Here is a 14,967-nt window from a genome sequence, read left to right as displayed (position 1 = left end):
GAGAAGACTGAGTGGCCCTTGAACCAAATAGGTCTTGTTTCACTTGAGGGCGTGGGGAGAGAGTGAGGGAAAGCGAGATGAGAGGAGGAATGGCCTGTTTCTCCCATGGCCCAAGACTGGCTCATTGTGTAGGCCTAGGACAACGGCTGATCTCTCTACCGAGATGCCCGGGTCTACCCTGCATACCGCATTCACACCAGCGCTTTCCCTACAACGAAGCTTGGCAAGCTCTGCACTGCTCCAGGTTTGCCAGGAAATGCTGTTGGTCTTGTCCTCGAGCCAGCGCTGTGGCTGTCCATAGGCTAGCAGGTTCCCCAACCACTTGTAGGCATACCTGGTTCATGGATAAACAATATTTCTGCCCCAGAAACAGTATCCCCATAGAAACCATTCATTCACAAAAACAAGAGAAGGCGAGGAAAGATAGTGGTAAATGAGGTCAGAGGCAGGAGAAGAAGAGCAAACAGGCGGGGCTTGGAGCTTGTAACTGAGATGTGGCATGCATTAGATATGAAGTTAGGTCACTGAAGCCCCGGGCTGTTCTGAGATCGCTGCAGAATGTCGACCAAGTCCTCAACTGAAGAAGAGTGTCTTTACAGGGACCCCTGGGTGGCTCCGTCAGTTAAGCGGCTGCCTTCGGCTCAGGTCGTGATCTCAGGGTCCTGGGATCCAGCCCCGCATCAGGCTCTCTGATCAGCAGGGAGCATGCTTCCCTCTCTTTCCCCCTACCTCTCTGCCTACTTATAATCTCTCTCTCTCTGTGTCAAATAAATAAATAAAACCTTAAAAAAATTTTTAAAAAAGAGAAGAGAGTCTTACAAAAAGAGCTTTGCTATGTCATTATTGTTACAAACTTTATAAGTAAGATCACATTTTAAGAAGGCTTAGTGGGGCGCCTGTGTGGCTCAGTTGTTAAGCCGCTGCCTTCAGCTCAGGTCGTGATCCTGGGGTCCTGGGATCGAGCCCCTCATCAGGCTCCCTGCTCGGCAGGGAATGCCCTTCCCCCTCTCCCGCTCCCTCTCCCTCTACTTGCATTCCCTGTCTCTGTGTCTCTGTCAAATAAATAAATAAAATCTTAAAAAAAGAATATACTGTTTAAAAAAAAAAAGACTTAGTATTTTGTTCCATTAGGCTAACTGAGCGAACTGCAAAAGAACCAAAGGGAGCATGCATGTTTGTCAATGTCACTGTCTCTACACACCTGTTATTGATTCTGTCACTACACACACTCAGTTCACTGTGGATGAGAATCACTTCTTGCCGCATAACCAGTCAGCTAGAATTACCGAATCGGGCATCTTCTTTAGAAGTTTGGGCTGTCATTGTTCTTGCTGCAATTACCTCCTACCTTTTTTAGAGCCTAAACCATCCACCCTCATCTCTTGTAGTCGGGGCAGCTCTGACCACACGTAGACTATGTATTCCTGTTCCTACCTGAGGTGGGAAGTGTACATCTATTAGATGCATTACGGTTCACATCGGCCTAGGACTTACACATTCTGCTAAAAAGGTTTGCGTGTGTGTTCACTACATATGTCATTATCTATTAATAGCTAACACATTACTAATAGTAGTTCATATATACAAAATCTTCCATAACCTATTCCTTAAAGCCCAAATTTTTGGGCAAATCATTTCTAGGTGCTACCTTAGAGCTAAGTCAACCCAAACTATTATTTCCAACATTTTGCTATTGTATTTTTTTTATTTTTATTTTTTTATTTTATTTTTTTTTAAGATTTTATTTATTTATTTGTCAGGGAGAGAGAGAGAGCGAGCACAGGCAGAGGCAGAGGGAGAGGGAGAAGCAGGCTCCCCACCAAGTAAGGAGCCCGATGTGGGACTCGATCCCAGGACGCTGGGATCATGACCTGAGCCGAAGGCAGCTGCTTAACCAACTGAGCCACCCAGGCGTCCCAGTTGCTATTGTATTTTTTTTTAAGACTTTATTTATTTATTTATTTGTCAGAGAGAGAGAGAGCGCGCGCGCGCGTGCGCGCACAAGCAGGCAGAGTGGCAGGCAGAGGCAGAGAGAGAAGCAGGCTCCTCATTGAGCAAGGAGCCTGATGCGGGACTCGATCCCAAAGCCCCAGGACCATGACCTGAGCCGAAGGCAGATGCTTAACCCACTGAGCCACCCAGGTATCCCTGCTATCATATTTTGAAGTTATCATTTGCTTTATTAGGATGGAAACTCTGGGTGCACCCTCTCACTCCTTGACCCCGGAATTAGTAAGGCATCTATTTCACAATATTTGTCCGGGACTTTCATACTGAAACAAGGGCACACCCATGAGTGCTGATTTCTCCCGGCCAAACCATGTCAGAATGGGCACCTGTCCATTCTATTAAGATAATGGAGGGAACAAGAAGCATGCCATCAAGATGAAGGAACAAAAGCTACCACAGTTACCTTGAAAGCAACTTTCAGTGTTCGTTTTATGTGAACATGTGTTCGTGTTGCTTGTGCAAGAGACAAGGCTTCTGAGCTGGAGGGCAATTTCAAAAGACAACACCTGTTTCAAAATAGGGCTGAGAGTTCACAGTTGCATTTTGAAATCTGAATATATCCTTTCATTTTGGGATATTATCATAGATTTCGGGAGTTGTGAAAAGAGAACATAAGCAGACCGATGTGCGTGAATCAAGATCCCATTTCCCACTTAGAATAGAGAACAGACAACAGCTGCATACACTAGGGTGTGAAGTGGGCAGACAGATCACAGAACTGGTCTCGTGCAAGTAGGTGGGAGGGTGTCTTGATACAGAGGACACTGAGCACGAGGGGACAGTACCTAAAAGTGACTTGGGAGGAGGCCTGACCGGTTCAGTCAGTAGAGCACGTGAGTCTTGATCCGGGGGGCGTGAGTTCAAGACCCAAGCTGGACCTAGAGCTCATTAAAAAAAATAAAAACAATAAGAGAAATAAAAATAAATAAAAATGAGCGGCGGGGGGCCACAAGGCCTTTAGCTAAGTATATGGAGGGCAGACACTGCCCTCTGCTGGCAGAGGATAAGGGCCATGTGTGTATATAGAGCCAAGATGACAAAATACAGTCCTCCATAGTCACTATCTTAAGACATAATCAGAAAATAAAAGCTTTTAAATAACTTGAAGCTTCATATCTAGGGGTCACAAGGACTTTCAGGTAAATTAACAATAAATTTTCATATCTTAACGAAAAGAAATTTTTCCTTTTAAATCTTTGACGTTAGTTACTGGACGGACTCCTGTCATCAGCGCTAGTGAGAGCTCAGCTAATGGTCCAAAGGTTATCAGGAAGGAAGCACGAGGGGTCCACTTATACAAGATAGTGGGGGCTGGTTTTGGAAACAACGGCTATGACCACTCAAAGCACACAGAGCTAACGACCTGATTTCAAAGCCTTGTTGTATCCCAGCACCAGCCAGGACAAACCACATCCTACCTGAACCAGTTTCTGTGCCACGACATTGGGGGAACAACAAACATCTGGCCAGTCTGTTGTTGGGAAAACTCAGTGAAGTATTATGTAGACAGAAATCCGTCCATCTATTGCAAAGTGCTGAATATCTACAGTGTCCGATTACGGTGTGGTAATGCTCGTGGACAGGAGAGGAGGGAGTGACAGGTCTATTTATGCTTCTGATGTTTGTCCTCCCGATGGTTTTTGAAATTCCTTACACCAAACTACATTTCTCCAGCATTGTACTGAAACAGAAATTTGGTATGTTAATCATAAAACACCTAGAGATTTTTTTTTTTTTTTTTTTTTGAGAGCACTTGAGGGACAGGAATGGGGAGAGTGGGGAAGGGCAGAGGGGGAAGGAGAAAGAGAATCTTGAAAAAACAGGCTCCATGCCCAGTAAGGAGCCCTCCACGGGGCTTGATTTCAGGATCCTGAGATCATGACCTGAACAGCAATCAAGAGGCGGACACTTAACCGACTGAGCCACCCACGTGCCCCGCAACACCTAAAGACTATTGAGGAAAAGTGGCTGGTTCTCCTGAAGTCAAACTCTCTCTAAGAAATAAAGTTATCTGGTCACTGATTGGTAACACCATGCAGAAAGCATTTAATTTCAAAGCCAAGCTGTGTTGGTATGTTAATTACAATATTTAGATGACAAGGCAAGAATGTAAACAAGGGGAAAGGTTGAAAAGAATTAAAACCCCAATAGCTAGAATATCGGCCCAATTCTAAAGAGGGATCTTAAACCATGTATCTAAGTAATATTTAGCTCTAAGTTGCAGGTTAGTGTAGTCCGTATGGGTATCTGAAATTGAACACAATGTCTGATTTTTGAGTATAAATATTATCTTCTTCCATATATTATTGTTAAAGAATTTTGCCTTCCACAACTTCATAACCTTGGATGTGAACATGAGGAAAAAATGCTAACTAGGAAACCTCGTACACCCAGTCCAGTGCTCCCCTGATTATCAGAAGTTAGGGAATCTACTACCTATTCATTCCACACTCTTTAAGTATTAATTACTCCTTTTGACTTTTGAGACAAGACATGCCCCCCCCCCCCTTTTAAAAGATTTTTATTTATTTGACAGAAATAGCGAGAGAGAGAACACAAGCAGGGGGAATGGGAGAGGAGAAGCAGGCTTCCCAGAAAGCAGGGAACCCGATGCGGGGCTCGATCCCAGGACCCTGGGTTTATGACCTGAACCAAAGGCAGATGCTTAACGACTGAGCCACCCAGGCGCCCCAAGACATGTCTTTCTTGTCACCAACAACAGTGATAGTCACTGTTAGTTTCTCAAGAATTCATTCAGGAAGTAGTTTCCCCCCTAAAGTCAGGCTGTACTGGGAGCTGACAGGTCAAAGTGATCACTGTATCATCAGTGTGTTCGCTGGAGAGTGTTGTAAGAAGTACACAGAGCACACATCTGGGTTATAAAAGCCCTTTTATAAAGCCATTTTTAAACAAAACAAAAAAAAAAGTTTACAAAAGAAAAAAAAAGATACAGAAAAAGAATAACTTGCTTCATATGTCCCAAAAAGAGAAAAAAAAAAAAAATAAAGGGGACAATGCCAACATGCTCAACAATAAAGGGTTCTTTTTCTTATTTTTTTTAATACAAAATACAAGCAAAGGATACACATACTCAAAACAGAGCTCAGGAGCAGACACGCAGTCCTGGAGACCCTTCAGTAAAAGAAAGCAGGAGTTTGTTTTTTCTTTGTCTATGCAGATACATACAGAGACTGGGATATGTAAAAATTAAGTGTCACAAAAGACCATCACACAAGTCTACCAATGCACGTTGCATCTATAATTCACGAACATGGTCAACAAAATCATGTTCACTTCAACCTCATTTCATTTAAATTAAAAAAAATCTTTTAAATAAAGTGGTTACATTCAAACTTTAACTTCCTTAGTACCATGCTGCAGATGTCAGCACCGTGAAGGTATCACAAGGATGCCCATCCCCTGGCGTCTGATCATGGACCTAGCAACACTGTAGTATTAAGAAAGGGATGCCCCCCGTTTCAGCCCATGGACTAATTAAATACATTTAAACAGGTTCCTCTCTATAATCCTTCCTGCTCAGAACACAGAAGATTAAGAACTAAAATCAAGGAAGACTGGGAGTTTTAGAGATGGCCAAAACGAAGTCTGAAAGATGAACCAAGGCAAACAATTACTGAGAACTCGGCTGCTGCTTAACCTGGCAGGTCTTCAAGTCTCTTTTTAAATCTTGCTTGAATTAGGTGTATAAGGTTTGCTGCAACATGTTCATGGTAAACAAACTCTACTTAGAGCTCTTATTTACAAATCTTGTTAACAAATACTTCTGGAGGAAAAGAAGAAAAGAATTCACTACTTTCCCGAAGACAAAAGTTTACTGCCAGACATATACAAGCACACACTCACACACACACACCCACACAATACTTCGGGGGGTTTTATACATGTTATTTAGGGCATAAGCTGAGTACTATACCCCTACACCCCATTGAAAAAGGAACAACCAAAAAAAAAAAAATCCCAAATTTACCCTCCCCCCATAAATCTAGAAAACCCTCCCTTCACCCCAGATGTACAAAGTGTATGCACAATGGTGGCATTCCACCAGCTCAGACAGATGTCATCAGCTCAGTTCTCCCCATTGGCATGGCAACAGGCAGGTTGACAGGACTTTTCCCAATAGTGGTTAATACACAGCACCACTGTGAATTTTGTGAATTAGGCTTTGAAAAAAGGTGTAATTTAGGGATTTGGGATTCAGAGAGTCATTTTGTATCAAGTTTATCCCAAGATGAAGGAAGAATGGGTTGCAGATGGAAACTTGGCTATAGATAGCTTGATGTCCCAATATTCAAACTAAGTCCCTTTTCTAATAAACCCAGCTCTATGCACAGAGAGAAGACAATTTTCTGACCCCAAGAGCAAACAGCTTGTTATATCTTCCCTATCCTGTGGCAGGAAACGTCTACTAACTTGTTCTGCTGAAGTTATCTGTCTGACTTCCATGAAAGAGCAGAGCCCAGGTTTTGTCCTTCCCAAACTCCTAAGGGGACAGTTTCTTCACTGTGCAGCTACTGGTGATGCAGGAACAGAAAGAACTGGTCAAATCCAACCCCCCACTCTTCAGAACAGCAACGATGGCCACATGATCTTTTATAGAAAGCTTTCCTTGTTGCTGCTGGTAAATTCTGCCCTCGCCTACCTACTACTCTCAAAGCATCTCCTAAACTGGTTTAAAGAAAAGCACCTCCTTCTCCCAACCAGTCAGCCAAAATCCACTTCATACTTGTTATGTTCATGGATAAAAGAAGAAACTTTTTTTTTTTAAAAGGTGTCAAGGTCAGTCTAGCGGACCATATTCACAAATGTCATTTACTGGATTATAACCTCAAATTCCACCTTGATTCGTTACCTGTAAAAAATGCTCTTTCAACTAGTGCCAAGGGTAAGTATGAACTGAGAATTGAAATGGAGCACACCAATTACCATGGGGTGGGGGGAACAGTATCCAAGCTCCACGGTGGGAAATCAATTACTCCTCTTCCAGAGGGAAACACTCCCACCGTTACCTCCCTAAAGGGCACACCCATTAATTTCCCTTCAGGGATGCCGTGGGGGGTGGGGCTATGAAAGGGAGAGATGTTTCAGAAAGCAGGACAAACCTACTACGGCTGAAATTGACGTGCATCCTGGGGGGGCCGCTCCATTGATTCCAATCTGAGGTGGGGAGAGCTAAAAGCCGCAGCAAGTTATGGATTCAAGATCCAAGCTACCCATTTCTAGCTGTGGACGTTGGGGAGGGGACGTCTGGAAATACAGAAATGGTAAGAATGTAGTGTCAGTCAGCATAGCTGCCGAGATCCACGTTCCAGAGGTAAACCTAAGAGCTAAGAGAAATCAGGTACCACGAACAAGCACCTTGCCAGTGAGCATCCCACTTCCTGAGCAAACAAGACCGTGAATGACGCTCTTGCCACTTCACCATAGGCACGCTAGAGGGAGAACCGGGAGTTGAGTCAAGGGTGGTGCCAATGGCCAGTCACTGTCAGTTTGTAGCTTGTGACCCCGTCCTGATGTCGCAATCAATCAAGCCTGACTATTGAGCACCTATTTCCAGTTGAGACACCACAGCTGTCCTCCTGCACGCTTGCATGATTGGAGGGGAAGACCAGGGTGTTTTCAATCATCAATAAAAAGTGGAGAAAACAAAGGTCATTCAGAGCCTGTCTCACTTGGGGACACAGATCCTTTTGTCTAGTCCATTAGAAATATAGAAGACATTTTTCAATCTCATGAATTAATTTTTAAAAAAAGGATCGCAACCAAAATGCACACAAGTCACCTAGAAGACAGGATTACCTCTAAAGAAGGAGCGTATATCACGGAGATGTTAGTGCAGATTAACATATTAAAGAGACCAAGTTACATAAAATACCGAGGCTAAAGTTTTAAAAGACCCCCCCGCCCCCCCATCTTCACGAAACATAATCTAAGAAAAGTCCAAATGTTACTAGGAATGTAGGACTTAAAAGTTACAAACCCCTAAAAACAGAAGTGCATGGTGGAAACACTGAGAGGTCTTTTGTTACTAGATGAACACGAACCTTCTTGTTAAAATTGGATGCCCGAAAACCCACTAAAGCAAATAGAATAATCTTTATCCCCCTCATTACAAAGTTCACGACTCTAAAGTTAACCATCATGAAAGATAATAATCCAACTGCAACATACGTTCAAGTTTCGCATTTTTGGCCAAGTACTAAAGTCTCCAAATTCATTCTCTAACACACACAAGTGTGCAACAGTGAAATGACTCTGCCACTGGGTGTTATTTTAAAAAAGTCACAGAGTAAGGACAGTCTTTAAAGTGTCTTAAAAATCAGAGTAAAAATATTCCTTAAATAACCTTTTGTCCTAGGAACATCTGCAAGAAAGCCACGTGGTCTGAGAGAAAAACATGCTCTAACATAAAAGACAGAAAGAAAACCGCTTAAGATACCGAAGCAGCACACCTACATAAGAAGGCAGAGGTTAAATTTCACTATTTTTTTTTTCAACATATTAGCACACTAAGCCCCCTAACCCTTGCTCCCATGAGCTCGTGGTTATCAAGATGTGGAGGATCAAACCTACAGAACTATCTCCCGATTACTTTCGTAAGGCATGGACAGTCTGTTCTCAGCGGCACATGGGCTCCTAACTACATGGTCTCCCCTGGCCTGGAGCCCCTGAAACTTCTGCTTTAAGCAAGGCGAGCAGTAAAGCAGGGGCACAAGGAGAGGGACAAAAGCAAACTGAGTGGTGTGGGAACGGCATTTACCACACTCCCTCTTAGTCAAGCACAGAACGTGAAGGAAGCAAAGGAGAGAGCTGGGGGAAATCATGTCCCAGAGCAGAGCGGCGGGCTCTGGGGATGGGGTATGCAGTGGGACCCTACATAGGAGCAGGAAGCTGAGATGCACTTCATGTGTCTATACAAAGAAGTGGGAGGATAGGTATGTGAAAAGAAAAATGTTCTATCCCCAAATAAAAACAGAGCATGGTTCATGGGATCGGAATGCACATTTTTGGCATAAAAGAATGTCAATTTTCTGTTTTCATAAAGGAAAAATCTCAAGTCTTTGTGATTGAGTTTCACATTAATTGGTACTTTATTTGCTTAAAACCTAAACATTGTCAGTTAAGAAGAAATCCACTCTGGTGTATAGATCTTGCTGTTTAAATCCTAAAGGTTTTTTTCTTTTCTTTTTTTTTTTTTTGATCCTTGGTAATTTTATCCAAGAAACAAAATAGATACATATATAGTTAAAAACATGAACCATTAGAGAATGAAATAGGAAATCAAGACTGATTTAAGTTTTGGTGGCCCTTGCCTTTTTTTTTCTTTTCCTTTTTTTTTTTTTTTTTTTTTGTTCTTTTTAAGTTCCTGAAAGACTGTAGCAGGATAAAAGGATCACTGGCTCCGGGTCTCCTTGAGATAACAAGTGATGAAATTTACAAAACAAAACAAAACAAAACAAAACAAAAACCAAAAACCAAAAAACCACACCCTCAAACAAGGTCAGGTAACACCATGCCCTGCCTTGCCCCCAAGGTAAAAAATAGGAATACTTTTAGTAACAATTCAGAATTCATCTTTATGTCCTACCTGCCCCATCAGTGGGAAGTTTAACATCATGATTTTTTAGACATCTATACTTATGTATATAGACATATAAACTTGTATTAGATGACAGCTGATTTTTTTTAAGTCCAGGTAGAGAGAGAAGCAATCGTTTTTAACTAAAACCCTTCTATGTTTTTTGATTACGGCTCGTTTTCTACCATTTAGCAAAAAAGCAAAATTTCCATAGTGTTCATCTCAAATCTTATTGCTTTACAACTGTGGTATACCTTCCATTAAAAATAAAAAGGTGAAGCAGTCAATCCAGTGATTATTCTGACATGGCTTTCATTGGGAAGGGGTGGGAAAGAGGGGTGATGGCAAAGAGAGGACCAACAGACAAAAAGGTAAATTAAACTTACAATGGTTTTCTTAAAAAAAGAGAGAGAGAATGTTATTTTCAAGAAAAGGAAAAAAGCACTGAAAGCCCATGAGTCAAGCCAGAGCCAAAACCATGTTCTATCTTAAGTAGGTTTTCTTTTTTTTCCCCCTTTTTCTTTTTTCTTTTTTTTTCTCTTTTTTTTAATAAAATCTCTCCCCAAACCATCATCACTTTTTTAATCCTCCCCAGACTGGGCTTCATCTTCGGACCCTTCGTCCCCTGATTTCTCAGGTGGAGGGCTTGCCACGGGCTTCTTTTCTGGAGGGCTCTCTGGTTCCTCGTCTTCTTCTTTGGGAGAAGGAGTCTTTTCCTTTGATGCCTTTGAAGCTGTGGGGCGCCCCACCTTCCCTTTGCCTTTCACAGGGCTTGGCGTCACTGGAAGAAGAAAAATACCAACATGGGGAAGGGAAGAGAAGAAAAGATCTTCAAAAAAAATCAGCTACAAAACAAAACTTTAAGAACTAAATGTCTAGGGGCACCTGGGTGGCTCAGTGGGTTAAGCCTCTGCCTTTGGCTCAGGTCATGATCCCGGGGTCCTGGGATCGAGCCTCGCATCGGGCTCTCTGCTCGGTAGGGAGCTTGCATTCCCCCCTCTCCCTCTGCCTGCTTCTATGCCTACTTATGATCTCTCTCTGTCAAATAAATAAATAAAATCTTAAAAAAAAAAAGAATTAAATCTTAAGGACCACACCCCAACTGACTATGAATCAAGGGGGGCACTGGTTCCTAATCACTCTTGCCAACACTATGGTGCTGTGTTAGCAGTGATGTTTATAATAAAGAAACAGGATGCTACAGAAACTGCATACTATCCTTAGTGGTTTGTCAACACAGGTTGTTTATGATAAAACTCAGGCTTAAAAAGTGGGTCAAAAAAATTAAAAAAAAAAAAAAGTGGGTCAAAAAGCATGGATACAACAACGTGAGTAGAAACTGAAGCCATCGGATTTTTCAAAACTTTTCTTCCAAGGATGTGTCATTTACTTATTTATTTATTTTTGTAAGTAAACTCTACAACCCAACACGGGGCTCGAACTCACGACCGAGATCGAGAGTCGCATGCTCTACCACTGAGCCAGTCAGGTGCCCTCCTCAAGTCACTTTTGACAATCCCGTGATTCGAGTAGTAAGAAGTGATGAGTGAAAAATGTAAAAAATCACCAGTTCTATCTGTCAGAAAAAAAAAACCAAAGCAAATCTAGCTTTCTGATTTCAAGCTGTGACTAGGAGACCGGCAGCACTCACAACGGCTCCAAGAAAATGAATCCATGCTGCCAAGTGTGGTTTTATTCTAGCACAAAGGATGGGGTAAGGATCAGATCGGAGGACTGAAATCTGTGATTGCAGGTGTGCACCTTCCCCATTTCAGGTCTTTCCTAGTTGCTGGGGTTGTGATACCAGCGGGAAAGAGCACAGGCACAGCTCTACTAGTGGAGTGTTTCTACCGCCGGCCAACGGGTCGCTGCAAACCCTGTGCTGCCCCGCCAGACTCTTGCAGGGGCCATCGTCCTTCCTAGCAAGTAAGAGATCCCTCCCAGTGTGGAAGATGGGATCCTCGCAGAATTCTTATTCTTGTGAGGCGTGTGGTCAATGCCGAGGCCTAATGTAAAGAATTTCTGTAGAGAAAGTTTACCACTCCTTGAAATTTTTCAAAGCAGCCATTTAACGGTACTGATAGATAACTCACCTGTGGCCTTTAGCCGGGGTTTGGGCATTTTCTTTTCTTTTCTCTCAGGTTTGGACTTCTTGACCATCTTTTTGTTTTTCTTTTTTGAACTGCCATAGTCACTATCATCATCATCTTCCATTAGGAAATCTTCATCACTGCCGGAATCTTCTGAGAGGAAAGAAGAAGTTCAACGTCCAACTTAATGTATACATGTAGGGCGGGGTTTAGTGCGTGCACGTGCGCACGCGTGTGCACACACACAGGCTGCAGAACTGACTTGTTTAAAGAGTCGGTTGCAAACAGGAAGAGATAAAACTTAATATGAATAAAAACTGAAGATATCACCGAACTTTTTTTTTTCATCAAACAACTGTTGGTAGTTCCCTCGTTCCCCTATAGTACTGGGGAGGCCAGGGAAATCAAATAGAACCAATTTAGTGTCTTTGGTCCAACTATGAATAAATGAAATGAGAAAGCTAAAGACAAAGCAAAAATCACACAATTTATTAATCCGAGTAACATGTGAAACACCTAAATTCTGCTACTAATACTTTCTTGTGGTTGTTGGGGGAGGAGGTCTACCCCTTTGGCTCCGAAGCCAAAATACAAATCTTAATCACAACACCCGCCATGTAACTGTTCCTCTAACAGTTGCTGGTTTAGTGGTTGAGTTAGAACGACGGACATCAAAATCAAGAGAATCCCTGAGCCTCTTCAAATATCAACCAGTATCAAAAAGAGCCATCTCTTCTAACAGCAAATATCGAATTTAAGGGGCTGGCTGTAACGTCTGGCGGCCGCAAGAACGCAGAAGTAATCAAGGTCACGGACTCTGGTCCCCACCCAAGTACCAAGCCAGCGGCACGTACTCTCCTGGAAGGGCGTCTCGTCCTCTTCCTCTTGTTCTTCTTCACTGCCTACATCTTCCATGAGCATTTCCCTCTGCTTGGAAGCTGCTTTAGAGGCTGCCTGCCGTTGCTGGCGTACATTTTTATGATCTTCTTTTTCATCTTCGCTGTCCTCTGTAATATCAAAGTTACAACGGAGCGATCAAGGAGTTGTGCGTTTATCGGACGGCTGACTAGGAAAGCCAGTATGAGACAGAACCTGCAGCTTTATTTCGTTCAAATGGGGTAAAGTCTATCCTTAAAAATTCCTACAAAATATACAAAAGAGGAGCTAAAATACAAAGAACGAACTTGAGAAAGATCATGTCCTCATTACTGCATAGAAAAATAGCGGAGGCATGGAGCTTTAAGTAGTCATGAAGCTGAAGTTAGGTGTGAATATATGCTTCCTGTAATGTATTTTAAACTTGTATTACTGTGTTGCCCTAAAATTATCAATTACATTTCAATCTATATTCACAGTTTTTAGAAACTAAAGTCAGAATTTATGGAGAGAGAGAATGCACAAGTGGGGATGGGGTAGGTGGGGGGCACAGGGGGGCGGTGGGTGGAGGCAGGGAAGGGCAGAGAGGCAATCTAAAGCAGGCTCCACCCAAACTCGGGGATCCTGATCTCAAGACCCTGAGATCATGACCTGAGTGGAAAGCTTAATTAGCCGAGCCACCCAGGTGCCCCTAGAAAAATATTTTTATTTTTATTTATTTATTTTTTTAAAGAATTTATTTATTTATTTGACAGACACAGATCACAAGCAGGCAGAGAGGCAGGCAGAGAGAGAGGGGGAAGCAGGTTCCCCGCTGAGCAGAGAGCCCAATGCGGGGCTCGATCTTAGGACCCCAGGATCATGACCTGAGCCGAAGGCAGAGGCTTTAACCCACTGAGCCACTCAGGTGCCCCTAGAAAAATATTTTTAAATAGAAGAGGGGAAGACTGTCTTCCAATGATACTATTCTAAGTTACAAAACACGTTTTTTTTACAATTTAGGCAGGCAGATAACAGGCTAGAAAAGGAATGAAAGCAAACAGCTCAGTGGAGTGAAATCAGTGGAACTCTGTCTACCCCTCCACGTACTGGCTCATAACAGTGATCTCATTTAAAGGGGGACCCAGGACACAAAAGCAGGGGAGTGCAGGTCAAAACTAAAATAAACCCTCAGGGGGCGCCTGAGTGGCTCAGTGGGTTAAAGCTTCTGCCTTCGGCTCAAGTCATGATCCCAGGGACCTGGGATGGAGCCCCACATCGGGCTCTCTGCTCGGCAGGGAACCTGCTTCCCCCCACCCCCTGCCTGCCTCTCTGCCTACTTGTGATCTCTCTCACTCTCTGTCAAATAAATAGATAAAATCTTTTTTTTAATGTATTTTTTTTATTTTTATTTATTTGACAGACAGAGATCCCAAGTAGGCAGACAGGTGGGCAGAGAGAGGGGCGGGGAGAAGCAGGCTCCCTGCTGAGCAGAGAGCCCGATGTGGGGCTTGATCCCAGGACCCTGGGATCATGACCCGAGCTGAAGGCAGAGGCTTTAACCCACTGAGCCACCCAGGCGCCCCAATAAATAAAATCTTTAAAAAAATAAAATAAAATAAAATAAAATAAACCCTCAGTACTGAGAAGAGTTAAATTCAGAAACAGAAGTACCAAGAAGCAATCGGGATTTAACATTTTATTTGCCATGGAGTCTCTATTAATTCTTTTGAGTTTAAATTCTTACCAAGAAAGCCTTCTCTGTGGCTACTGTTTTGGAGGACTACTTGCCAGCTGGAACAGGGAAGGGTGAAACTAGCCTTTGCTTGCTCTTTACCCCAGAGTTCATCTCCGCCCCATCCCCACTTTAGAGTGTTACATCACTTAGTATTTTTTTTTTTCTAAAGATTCTATTCATTTGACAGAGATCACAAGTAGGCAGAGAGGCAGGCAGAGAGAGAGAGGAAGGGAAGCAGGCTCCCTGCTGAGCAGAGAGCCCCATGTGGGGCTCGATCCCAGGACCCTGAGATCATGACCTGAGCCGAAGGCAGAGGCTTTAACCCACTGAGCCACCCAGGTGCCCCATCACTTAGTATTTTATATGCTCTTTTAAATCAATTTAGTTTGATGTCTGTTATTTGTTCACATAAATTTTTTTTTTAAGATTTTATTTATTCATTTGAGAGAGATACAGAGACAGAGATGGAGAGAGAAAGCACACGCAGAGGGAGAGGGAGAGGGAGAAGCAGAAGTAGACTTCCCACTGAGCTGGGAGCCCAACATGGGGCTCGATCCCAGGACCTGGAGATCATGACCCAAGCCAAAGGCAGACGCCCAACCATCTTAGCTACCCAGGCGCCCCACTTAAATGGTTTTCAATGTTAATTATGCAGGAGAATCATCTGTAAATATTTT

General features: G+C 43.0%; 1 protein-coding gene across 2 annotated transcripts in view; it reads right to left on the bottom strand.

Annotated features, from left to right (window-relative positions):
• Positions 1–9,097: 9,097 nt before the first annotated feature.
• NUCKS1 (nuclear casein kinase and cyclin dependent kinase substrate 1) overlaps positions 9,098–14,967 on the bottom strand; it is a 31,352-nt gene continuing 25,482 nt past the window's right edge. The window contains exons 5-7 of one of the 2 annotated variants that reach the window (XM_080823788.1): positions 12,552–12,704; positions 11,701–11,850; positions 9,098–10,388 (exon numbers count right to left, since the gene is read on the bottom strand). In XM_080823788.1, coding sequence (XP_080679914.1) covers positions 10,189–10,388; positions 11,701–11,850; positions 12,552–12,704 — 503 coding nt within the window. In that variant the 3' untranslated portion in view covers positions 9,098–10,188. The remainder of the gene's footprint in view (positions 10,389–11,700; positions 11,851–12,551; positions 12,705–14,967) is intronic. The other variant, XM_080823789.1, reaches the window with a different exon arrangement.

The sequence above is a fragment of the Martes martes genome, assembly GCF_963455335.1.
Source record: "Martes martes genome assembly, chromosome: 15".
In the NCBI taxonomy this organism is placed as follows: domain Eukaryota; kingdom Metazoa; phylum Chordata; class Mammalia; order Carnivora; family Mustelidae; genus Martes; species Martes martes.
This window is presented reverse-complemented; position numbering and strand designations above follow the sequence as displayed.